This window comes from Peromyscus leucopus, chromosome 10, assembly GCF_004664715.2.
Source record: "Peromyscus leucopus breed LL Stock chromosome 10, UCI_PerLeu_2.1, whole genome shotgun sequence".
Lineage (NCBI taxonomy): Eukaryota > Metazoa > Chordata > Mammalia > Rodentia > Cricetidae > Peromyscus > Peromyscus leucopus.
Window position 1 is genome coordinate 40,534,656 of NC_051071.1, and position 12,926 is coordinate 40,547,581.

Here is a 12,926-nt window from a genome sequence, read left to right on the forward strand (position 1 = left end):
GGCTAATTTTTAATGCCAACCTGACACAAGCTAGGGTCATCTGGGAAGAAAGAATCTTAGTTGAGGAAAAAAAAATGCCTCTTTAGGATTGGTCTGTGGGCAAGTCTGGGGTGCATTTTCTTGAATGATGATTGATGTCAGAGGGCCCAGTTCATTGTGGGCAGTGCCATCCATGGGTTGGTAGCTCTAAGAAGGCAATCACAAGCTAAGCCAGCAAGGAAGTAGCTCTCCTCCATGGCCTCTGCATCAGTTACTACCTCCAGGTTCCTGCCTTGAGTCCCTACTCTGACTTCCCCGGATGATGAACTTATATGTTGTAAGGTGAAATAAACCCTTTCCCTCAAAGTAGCTTTTGGTCATGGTGTTTTATCACAGCAATAGAAACCCCAACTAAGACAGCTGTGTGCCTGAGCATCTCCCCAAGCTAATGTGAGACAGTGTGCCCTGGGAATGTTCGCAGGCATTGTCATCTTTTTTTTTTTTTTTTTTTTTTTTTTTTTTCGAACATTTTTTTTTTTTTTTTTTTTGTCCAGCTGTCGAACTCAGTCACCTGCCTCTGCCCCGGTCAGATTTGTGCGCAGGGCAATTGTCATACCTCTTGATGGCTAATATGAAGACATCAGGGAGCCAGCACCTCTCACCCAAACCTTGTGGCCACCTTTTGGTCGGAAATCTCACTGGGGAAACTTAGTCTCCCTTCTGCAAGTCCTCTGGAATCTGTTAGATACACATCGTCTTAGTCATCAAGCCATGGAAAGGTTAGTCGACATCATAATATAAAATGATAGGGCTTGGGCTGGAGAGGTCACTCAATCTTAGCCTCAGTCTTGGCAGTCATGACTGTGTATTGTCCTTCCAGAGGACCTGAGTTCAATTCCCAGTACCTTTATCAAGTAACTCATAACTGTCTGCAACACCAGCCTCAGGAGGAATGGACACCTCTGACCTCCTCAGGTACCCAAACTCACATTGGTGCACACACACACGCACACACACACACACACACACACACACAATACATAAATAACTGATATATACTAGGAAGTCTTATAACATACCTCTCAGTTTACAGACTTATCAGAAGAGGAAGTCAAAAACAAAACAAAAATAAGATGGGACAGAAAAAGAAGCAAATCCTTGACTTTCTCAAGAAAGGAGAGAAAGAAATGGAGACCAGACTCAGAGAACACTGCCGAGTTGCACTGCACTGAGAAGTTTGAATCCTGGGCCTCTGGGATCCACAGCTTCTGTGGGCCATAGTCCAAGATAAAGCAAAAATACATTTAAAAATATATACCCTACATTGATGATGAAACATCAGTGTTCTTAACGTCTACAACAGAGGGCAAATGTAATTGCAGTGTCCACGATGCCGTCTTGGTCCAGCGGTAGCTCCTATGCTCGCAGTAATGGAGCAAAACTTGCTTAGCAAAAGGCCCCTGCTTATAGAGACTGCCAGAGCAGTAACCTCCACCACGTGGGCAGCCCCCTTACTTACAAACACCAGCTACAGACAGTGCGCGCGTACTGTTCATAGTTTGGGGCAGCGCGGCAGCCTCCCCCTACCTCAGTCTCCACCACCCTCCCAGACGAATGTCTTCCCAGGCAAACCTGATAAGTGACTTCAGGGAAGGCACAGCTTAACTAAATATTTGCCTGATCCAGGACATTAGGATTTTGCTTCTGCTTGCTGGCGGCTCCCAGAATAACTCCCAAGTGCTTTAGAGTGAGCCTATGAATCAGGGGCACACCCACACTCCATGTCAAGTTGTTAGGAGAACTGGCAGAGTGTGGTAGTCAGGATGGAGCCGCAGTCCTGTTGGGGAGGGCTCGGAGCAGCTGGACCTGGGTTGCCTCCTAGCGTCCCTAGTGCGACAGTTAAGTCACTCCTTTCAAAGTGTTCAGAAAGAACACCTCAAAGCACTTGAAGTCTTTGAAGGAAGATTTAGGTTCCGAGCATCAAACCAGGATTCGTGTACAAAGTCATTCTGATTTGGGAGCCCTGGGGACTAAAATAAGCTTGACCAAGAAGACTTTGCTGAAATAAAAGCCCCCCTCCTTTCCTGCACAGGGCCACTCCACACTCCGTTTTCTCCAGAGCTGTCATCTTGCGCATGTCACTGTATAAATAAGCCATTCCTTTTTAGAGGCAAGAAAGCAAAGGCTCCCTGGTGGGCCAGGGGAGATGCCTCCCAGGGTACTTGTGCTTGAAATCAAACAACCAAAGACAAAGATATTAAAGATGTGTTTGACTGTCTGTTCAAGGAGGAGTTTGGGGAGGAGAAGTGTGACCCAAAAGAAATCCCATCACCTAAGAAGATTAACCCAAGATCATCTCAATTCCCCTTTGTCTCCTTCACGGGAAGTGCTTGTTTAGCAAAAGAAAAATATTTAAAAGGTCGTTTGAGATCTTCCCGTGATCTCTCCGCGCAGTGCAAAGGGGAGCGCTGTGTACAGTTCTGCCTGGAGTAATGCAAAGACGTTTTCATTTCACTATCCCACGAGAAGCTATTAGTGCAATCGCTGTTGTCTTGGTTTTTTCACAGCTTCTTGAACGGCTGATTTGCCACTGGAAATTGAGTTTTTTGAAAAAGAATTCCAAGGTCCAAAAGGAAGGCATGACAACTATATTCCTAGAATTTACAAGCATGAAGTTCAAGTCTGTGTTTTAAGGAGATTAAGAAAGAAGGGAAAAAAAGACAGACAAAATTATGGTCAGTGGCTGGTGGCCACCAGAAAGAAGACTAGCTTATGTAACAGGTTCCCAAACCTTAGCACAACTGACGCCATGATGGAAGTATCATTCAGACCATAAAACTCAGCATGTAGGCAGTACCACGTGCCAAAACAAAAACAAAGACCTAAACCATCAAAGTCCATAGCTCTGGGAAAGTCTCTAAATGTACTAATCTTGCTTTGTAGTTCTGTTTTGGCTTCTGTAGTTCCATTTCTGGCTAATTGTTCTTACTACCCGAAGCCAGTCAACCCAGGATATTGTTTTTATGCTTCAAAGTTCACTCTAAAAAAGGGTTGGGACTGAGATTCCCAAACACCCAGTATCATCTCCAGTCAGATACTACAGACTTTTCATTGACTTAAACCCATGTCTGAGCATTCTCTGGTGGATTCTTCATGACAGCTTAGTGTAAAAACCCTACCTCCAGCCGGGCGGTGGTGGTGCACGCCTTTAATCCCAGCACTCGGGAGGCAGAGCCAGGTGGATCTCTCTGTGAGTTCGAGGCCAGCCTGGGCTACCAAGTGAGTTCCAGGAAAGGTGCAAAGCTACACAGAGAAACCCTGTCTCGAAAAAAAACCAAAAAACCAAAAAAAAAAAAAAAAAAAAAAAAAAAAAAAAAAAAAACCCTACCTCCATTTCTGGTTCTCCACCACTGCTTGGCAGAGGGCTCTGAACAGGACTTCCAAAATGGGCTGGACTAATGGTACTGACTTGCTCAAGAAGTCTACAAATCAAAGATAGAAGCAAAACCCTGAACCAAATTATCACCACATACAGAGTCATCTAGAATCTAGTCATGCTCTGTGAATCTGCTGTATGGCCTTGGATAATTCCAAGAAAATTATACAAGACCTGGCATACACTAAGCAATCACCAACTACTAGGCAAAGGCATAGAGTGGCTATTCTTGGTTGTCAACTTGACTACATCTGGAATTGACTAAACCTCAAGTGGCTGGGAAAACCCATAAGGGATTTTTCTTAATTCTATCATTTGACATGAGAAGACCCACTTTTACTAAGGATTATTTGAGATGGGAAGGTCCACCTCTTATTTAGGCCACACCCTCTGCTGGCAGCCTGTATAAAAGACTTGGAAGAAGGAAGGTCTAGCTCTTTGATTGCCCTTGCTCTTGCTGGCAAGTTATTTCCTTCACTAGCATTAGAGCCTACTTTGGTATTCTAGCATACACTGAAGACCAGCTGAGACATCCAGCCTCGTGGATTCTTGGACTTCCATTGGTAGACAGCCATTGTTGGACTAGCTGGACCACAGCCGTGTAAGGCACTCTAATAAATCCCATATATATATTTGCCTGATCCGGACATTGTGATTTTGTTTCTGCTTGGTAGTGGCTCCCAGAATAACTCCCAAGTATTTTGATTATAAATTATTAATATATAAGATTCATTCGATATATTCTGTTCCTCTGGAGAACCCTGACTAATACAACACATTAGAAACCTGCCTACAGAAGTTGCTCAAAAAAACTTCATGAATATGTCTCATTAGTATCTCCATTTTGATGAGGATGCAATGGAGGCTCAGCGAGGTTATTCAGCTTGCCTAGGGTAAGCCAGCCAGCAAGCAAAAGACTATACTTGAATTCACTGGACTGGGATATCACGACATTTCCTTTGCGAAAGATTCACCTCACAAACATGACCTCGGGTCATAGCAGGACTTACACATATCAACATGAACATCTCTATAGTCTCTTAGAAAGCACATAGCACTACAACAACTAAGGATGTACTACTATTTTCTATCAAATTATGAGAAGAACCCTCAATACATTTACAACTTCTAAATGCAGTCTGTGGAATGCCAAGGACCCACAGGTAGGCTGCAGAGGATCTATGACTCTGTGAAATGGTAGGCAAGTTTTTGTGACAAGCACATGGGCTTCTTCTAGAATGAGAGCCCACGGCTTTGGACATGTTTGTAGATCTCTGATTGCCAAATGGATGAGAAGGTATGACAAGGTATGGTCACAGCATCTCTCTTCCAAGAAATGAACAGGCAGGAGCTTAGTGAGGTCCTTCCAAGTCAGAGATGGTCATCGCAGACACAAGGACGATGGGATAGCAAAAACCAAAGTGGGCAACTCCTTTTGCAGTGTGCACATCTTGTGACCTCCACGTTGCCTGTTAACTTGGTGGTTGGGTCTGGTTCAGTGCCATCTGTTCATGCCAGGTGCGTTCACTTTGCAGCTGGAGGGTTAAACACTACACCTTCTGGCTCACATCTGGGATCGATGTGCAACATAGGCTAGATGGCACCATGTCAGGGGTGTGCCCCCACTTCCTATTCATAAAGCAGTTAAGAAAATGAGCAGGCCTCCCCTTACAAACACATGGACTGTCTGTTTTGGGCTAAATGGAAAATCTCCTTGGAACCAGGGTCTAAAAAGCAACTGCATGTTCTTCCCCATTCTGAATGGTTTGATATAAGGCACTTTAAAAAGACCAGTCAAAACCATTCACTGATCTAAGAATAGGAACAAAATTTTAAAATACGGGGACAGAGCCTTCTACCTAATGCCAAGACCAGTCCCCCAATTTACTCAGCTAGAACACACCTTTTGGCCACAATTTTCTCTCCTTTGCACAATTACTGTCTACCATACTGTATTTAATGATTTTGTTTACCAGCTTATTCACAGTATCACCATTAGAATTAATAATGACTGCATTGTTGGTCATTCATACCAAGATACTTTGGAAAGTGAGGGGCTGATGCCAGGACAAAAGGTGAGATTAAGGAGTGGTGGCTTTGACAGCACCAAGTTCAACAAACTCAAGGACTTAGCTCTGGCTCTTTCACCCCAAATCCTTCCTGTCAAAAGAAGCACTGGACACATGCAAAGTGCTCACTAAGGTCCTCCTGGGACCCAGCAGTCAGCACCGGCAGCTCAAGCTTTACTTCCTTACCAGCAAGTCACATGACTTCTACATCCCATGTATGTGTAACTTCCTGAACCTCCATAAGCTTCCAGTTCCACCCTGATCAGACATCTCGGACTATAACCGTAGCCTGCCTCACTTGACTGGGCAGGAATTAAATGAGGTCACCCACGCGGCCTGAAAGAATGAGAATGAGTGAACAGTAAGGTTGACTATGCTTAGCATATGTTACTCCTAGATCATTTCAATAAGGTACATAAAGCAGGTGACCATGACACTGTATACCAACACCCATCTCAGGGGCTCAGTGGGAGCCACCTCACCCCTGCAGAAAGCCACAGTCTGTCTGACCCTAAAATCCTGGCCTATACCCTTCCCTGAGACCCAGGAAACTGCCTTTTTCTCAAGGCTAAAGAGGTAGGTTCCATAGTTCCAATGTCATTAGCGGCCACATTTCCTACTCTGAGGAAAAAGCAGGGCCACTAAGAGAAAGGATGATAAGCAAGAGAGTTGACCTGGAGGGCAAACCTAGGGTCACTCAAGCTGGCCTCCCTAGTCCCCAGACCAGCTGTGTTTTTGTCTCCCATGAGGACTGGACAAGCAATTCTGATGAGGATCCTGTAGGCCAGGAACCATTTCTTCAGCCAAAGCAACTTTGAACTCCAAGTGCAATCAAAAGGCTCCCAAGAAGGACATCATGTCCTATAGAGAGCTAGGAGCCATGGACAGGTAGCATCCTAGAAGAGAATGACTTTTATTTAAAGAGAGGAGGAAGAGAGAAAAACAGAAGAGGTACAGAAGGAAAAAGAGGAGGAGTGAGAGGAGAAGAAAAAGCAGAAGGAGGGAGAGGAGGGGAAGGAGAAGGGGGAAGAAGAAGAGGAGGTAGAGGAGGAAAAGCAGGGGAAGGAGACACCTTCACTAAAGCTCACCTGTGCCAGGCTGAGCTGAGCACTCCGCTTGCCCTGTATCATCTGTCCCGCTGTGGACACTCCACACAGTGGGCATCATATTTATCCTATCTTATGGAGGAGAATGCTGAGGTACCTAGAGGTGTCTTCATGAGTCACCACATTCTGGAATACATCATTGCTGACTGCTAATGACCCTTCCATCCCAGATGACCAACCTAAGCCAAGATCATAATAACCCTCAGGGGCTAGACCAAGAATGGGAATATAGCCTTCATGGGCCAACCTAGAGGACAAAGCTTGACCTTTGGGCATTCTGCCCCTCCTGCTCAGGGGATACAGCCATAGAAGGAAGCTGACCACAAGAAGAAGTGGCCTTGACAGTTGCCACAAAAATGGAGTTCTCAGGTAAGCTGAGTTTGAACTTCAGGTAAATGATGACTTACACTTCGGTATGTGCGTCCCCAACATTGAGTGGCATGGATTTTTATCCTCAGAAAGTATTCACTGACTGTCTGACTTCAAGTCTACCTGGGTACCCTGCATTTGTATTTGCTAAAGATGCCTCAGAAGAGAGAAAAGGCACAACAATCTCAGGAGACTGCTGACCACACAGCCCTTTACCTGAACCATCTCAGAGCCTCTGGTTCCACAAGGCTGTCACATCCTTGACCAGGGCACAGTTCAGAATCCTCTTACTTGCACCCCATCCTATATCTCCTGGGGCTAGCCAGTGACTTCCAAGCCAGGCAGGAAGGATGCTCAGCCCAAGCTTCAGCATCATGTTAATTCCCAAAGGGTCGGGGACTGAGCACCGTATTAAAAGCTACCGGGGTCGTGTTTGACACCTTGAACTTGTATTTTTAGAACGGTAAGGATGCGGCTCGACAGACTTACTGGAATTCATCGGATTCTCTTCAGTCAATGTAAATGTGTCATTATAAAGTCACAGAATTCGAACGCACTTAAAACTGGAAGCCTCCTTCATGAATACTAACAAACTCTGAAATCACAGGGAAGACGACTGCCGACAGCTATCGAAAACACCCAGCAAGCCAAGATTAAGGATTTCAGTTTTTAAACAGTAATGATAAACTCCCATGTAATTTTGTTTAGAAAAAAACATCAATTAGCCACAGAGAAAAATTAGACTTTAGATCAAACATGGAGCATTATAAGCTAGTCACATAGAGCGGGAAGGAGTATGCGAGCTAGTGCCTGGACAGGTGGATGTGGACTACGGTGCTATTTAAAGATAAAACGGTGTGTGTGTGTGTGTGTGTGTGTGTGTGTGTGTGTGTGTGTGTGTGTGTGTGCGCGCTTGACACTGTTCACCAGCATCAGATATCTCAAGATAATGAACCTATACATTTTATATGCAATACCTTGTACATTAACCATCAACTGTGTTCACAGACACCCGTCAGCTCTGAACACAGGATGTTGGGGTAACTCTTACATCTGAGGACAGATAGTTGCCATATCTTGGTCTATACCCACCAGTCTGAAGTCCTGCTCTAGTGAAGGAGCCTGCCATAACAGAATGTACCACCATTAACATCACCACCACCGGGGCACATAAAACCTCTAACACACAGTATGAGGCAAATTAGAAAAATTGCAAAATGAAGGGAAGTCTAAGAAAACTGTCATGGGAAAAAGATCACTTTTTCACACACACGTAGGAGTGAGTTCAAATTAATCCATAAATTAACAGATTTAATCAATTTACTGTTAACCAGCATTTTAAAAAGAATTTTAAAAGAAATTAAATTGAGATACCCTCTTTTGTCATCTAGCAAATTTAGACGCTCACTTTCAGCAGTTTAATGAAACAATTTTCACAAATTTCCAATAGGAGCTGTGTGAGGAGAACAAGAAGACTCGATAAAAAATTTCTCAGTTTTATCAAAGAAAGAAAGAAAGAAGGGAGGGAGGGAGGGAGGAAGGAAGGAAGGAAGAAGGAAGGAAGGAAGGAAGGAAGGAAGGAAGGAAATGTGAAATGGGAGCAGAAGGAACTCAGGCAAAAGGATGGACCAACAGACATGAGAAGTGCACCAAGGCCAAACAATTACAATTGGTAGGACAGCCGCAGGCCTGTACTGGAAGCAACATGGAGCAAAGCCGGATGTTCGGGAACAGTCACGTGATAGACGAGGAAGTAAGAAAGGGGGCTGACCACTAGAGAGGATTGGCTGCCCTGCAGAGAAAACTAAGAAGGCAGCTTGGGAGCTTTGATGGAAGACATGTTTAAGTCTGAAGGGGACGAGCTCACAGCTGGGCAGCAGCCTCCTCCACTGAGCACCCAGGCCCCAGCTTCCCAAGGGAAGCTTCCCAGAGGCCCCGGGTTCAGTCAGCTGGTGTCTCCCACACCTTGTTGGGTGGTGCTCAGTACCCCTCTGTGCTCAGTACCCCTCTGTGTTCAGTGTCCCTCTGTGCTCAGTACCCCTCTGTGCTCAGTATCCCTCTCTGCTCAGTACCCCTCTGTGCTCAGTGTCCCTCTGCCTCTCCTGGTCCCTCTTACAGCCACATCCCCCAACATCTTAAAAGATTCCAGGAAGTTTTCTCTAGACAGTTGGGGATTCCCAATTCTTAGAGCTGTGTCAAGGTAACAGTCACCCCGATGTGAGTTGCCGAGAAGAAACCTTACCTGCTTCCTCTTTTCAGGGGGAAGAGATGGGTCTCCGTCCTGCGAGGAAACAAATACAAAATTTCACTTCCTAAGAATAAACCCAGACTCACCACAGAATCAACCCTCAGTTGGACCAAACTGTGACTCTAAATTCAGACCAATCCCCATCAGCCATGCAGCTAGTAAGGTGAGGAGGCAAGCTCGGCAACTCTTTAAAAATAACTACCACTTGATAGGGGACCCCAGAGAATCGGCTCCAATCAAGACCAACATGTATTTTCCAAAATGATGTTTCTAAAAGGGAAATCTAGATGGGTCAAAATTACTTTTGAGCAGAACATAAACTGAAATAGTGTTTCATTTGTTTGAAGTTCTTTGAAATCAAATAAAAAGAATAGTGACTGACATGCACACAGATAAACACATGCACACACATGCACATGTGCACACACATGCACACACATGTATACACACATAAACATGCATTCATATGTACATATACAAGCATTCATACACACATACACAGGCACACACATGTACAAATACACATGTACACACATACAAATGCATACATATATACACAGGCATACACACATAAACATGTTGCATATGCACACACATGTGCACATGTACACACATGCACAAACATATACACATAAACATGCACACATACACACAGGCACACACATACATACATTTACACACACATACACACATGCATGTAAACACACATGCAGAGGAACACACAGGGACATATAATTATACTCATAAATACACATATGCACACACACAAACACACACATTATATGCACATATGCACACACACCTGCATATTACTTATGGGCAGAATAATCAAGGGAGGGAAATCTGACTTGCTCAGATAAATAATCCTGGGAATTTTTAGTTCTACTGGGAATTTTGACTTATAAAAGTTGAGTCCTTCTCCCATTTTTTGCCTTTGGGAACATAACTATCTCAAGAGAATGAACAAATGCTCACCAAATGAGCACCCTTTTATTATTATTATTATAGTTTTAACAAGACAGCATCTCTCTGTGTAGCCCAGGTTGGCCCCAAACTTCCCATTCTCCCACTTCAGCCTGCCAAGTGCTGGGCTTACAGGTATGTGCCACCATAGCCAGATAAGTGAGTTCTCTTACAAAGACACCACTCACATATCTACCCAAGTTATCTGAACTTGAAGAATATTTCTATTTCTACTCCAGGACAGTTCAACGATCCCAGGCAAATGAGGAAATGTTAACAACAGAGCCTACACTTCGTAGACACTGGGCGCACACCTGCGATCCCAGGACTTGGGTAGTGAACACACGAAGACCACAGGTTGAAGGCCAGTGTGATCCACATGATGAGTTCTAGACCAGTCTGGGACACATGCAACAGTGTGTGGACCGAGGAGAGGGACCGCATCGACAGAGGAAGGAAGCTGGGGCGTGAAGCTGCACTGTTCCTCTACTTCTAATTCACATCCTTCAAAAAATCCATAAGAACCCCAAAGAAAACCAAATCACCCAGAACAAGGGGAGGGTCATAACTATAATGGATGTGTCCCTACCATGAGGACTACGCCAAGGCTCCAGAGGTGATGTGATGGCTGTTCTTGTTGTCAACTTGACTACATCTGGAAGTAACTAAAGCCCAGTGGCTAGGCACACATAGGAGGGACTTTTTTTTTCTTTTAAAATTATTTGACATGAGAAGGCCCACTCCTTATGCAGATCTTTGAGGCAAGAAGATCCACCTTTACTCTGGACCGCACCTTCTGTTGGCAGCCTAAATAAAGTACTTGGATGGAGGAAGCTTGCTCTCTCTTTGCCTGTTTGCTCATGTTCTCACTCCCACTGCCAAGTCCACTCCTTCACTGGAATCGGAGCCTACTTCTTTGGGATTCTGAGACATCCAGCTGTGTGGACTGAACAACTACTGGATTCATGGACCTTCCCTTGGTAGACAGCCATTGTTGGACTAGCTGGACCACAGCCTGTAAGCCACTCTAATGAACCTCCTCCTCCTCCTCCTCCCTCCCCCTCCTCCTCCTCCCTCCCTCTCTCTCTCTCTCTCACACACACACACACAATCTCTCTCTCTCTCTCTCTCTCTCTCTCTCTCTCTCTCTCTCTCTCAATATGTGTGTGTGTGTGAGTATGTGTATGTATATGTGTATTCATTCTGTAAGTTCTGTTCCTCTGGAGAACCCTGACTAACATAGGTGACTTCAGCCTGGGTATAAGGTCTAGGAAGTCTTCACTGCAAAGTGCTGGATAAAGAGAGCATATTTTAGACAGCGGTGGCACATGCCGTCCAGCAGAACTCCATGCCGAGGCAGAAAAGAACAGCAGCCACCATGGGAGCTCTCAACCCTCATCATACAGCAGCCATCAGCCACTTGTGGGTTTTGAGCCCATGGAATGTGACAGGGCCATGGGGAACTGAGTTTCTCATTTTCTTTAATGCCAATTAATTTAGTTAAGTTAGACAGCCATATGCAGCTGGCAGCCTCTCTGTATTAGCACAGATTTAAGATATTAACACTCTTTAAAATCTCAAGGAAAGTTCACATCAACAGACTAATAGGGAAACAGCCACAGTAAACACATGTGGACATGAGCATCTTCACATGTGTTAGATCCAGCAGCCTGGAAGTACATACATGTGGAGCAGATTATAGAGGAAATACGTGGTGTGCACATTTCTACTTATAAACTTTGGTTTGGTTTGATTTGGGTTTTTCGTTTGCTTGCTTGTGACAGGTTATCAAGCCTCTAACCCACTATGTAGCCAAGGAAGGCCTTCAATTCCTGATCCCCCTGCCTCCACATCCCAGACTAGGGTTACAGGCATATACCTGGTGAACTGTTGGGAAGGGGTCACTTTTGAAGAGAGCACATCGTCACATCCCTTTTTCCCATCTTTAGAGAGGGGACCAGCTGCCTCTCCAGTGTCAGACTTACAATCAGCTCTCGGTACTTCTTCTTCAGCGACTGGTGTCGTTCTCGCAGCTGATTGGCCATGAGTTTGTACTGGTCCCTCTCCTGCTGGCAGGTGTCCAGCTCCTTGGAGAGGATCAGCAGGGCCTCCTTCTTGCTCTCCAGCTTCCGTTTACATACCAGGTACTGTAGAACAAATGAGCACTGGTCAGAAACAGCAGGTGGGCTTCTACAACCCCAGTGCACTGTGCTCCGCATTCCCTCCTTCTCTGTGGTTAGGAATCCCACACTTTTAGACACTAACCAATAGCACGTGGACAGAAAGGCTGCCACATTGCCTGATACGTGGTTCTCTCAAGACAGAGCCAAGCCTTAGCTGTCTGTGAACATTCACACACTGGGGCAGATATAATAATTTATTGCAAATAAGTTAAAAGGTAGAACTATAAGCCAGCAAGATGGTTTAGGGGGTCAAAATAGGTATTATGCTGATCAAATGCTGATGGCCTAAATCTGATCACCTGAGCCCAGAATGCAAGGAGAGAACCAATTCTCATCTTCATCCTCTGACCTCTACACATGTGGTATGGCACATAATAATAATAAAGTAGGACTATTTTTAAAATTACATATAAGGATAAATAGATGTCTAGATCCCAGATTTATCCAATATGGCGTGTGTGTGTGTGTGTGTGTGTGTGTGTGTGTGTGTGTGTGTGTGTATCCATATAATATTACATACAATTTTATTAAAATTTCACAAAGTGATACACATAAAGATATGTAATGAAAAAT

General features: G+C 44.7%; 1 protein-coding gene across 3 annotated transcripts in view; it reads right to left on the reverse strand.

Moving 5' to 3' along the window:
* Ccdc149 (coiled-coil domain containing 149) overlaps positions 1–12,926 on the reverse strand; it is a 92,255-nt gene that overhangs the window by 49,001 nt on the left and 30,328 nt on the right. For all 3 annotated transcript variants that reach the window (XM_037209031.1, XM_037209030.1, XM_028865903.2), the window contains exons 2-3: positions 12,156–12,317; positions 9,202–9,240 (exon numbers count right to left, since the gene is read on the reverse strand). In XM_037209031.1, the coding sequence (XP_037064926.1) occupies positions 9,202–9,240; positions 12,156–12,317 (201 nt within the window). The remainder of the gene's footprint in view (positions 1–9,201; positions 9,241–12,155; positions 12,318–12,926) is intronic.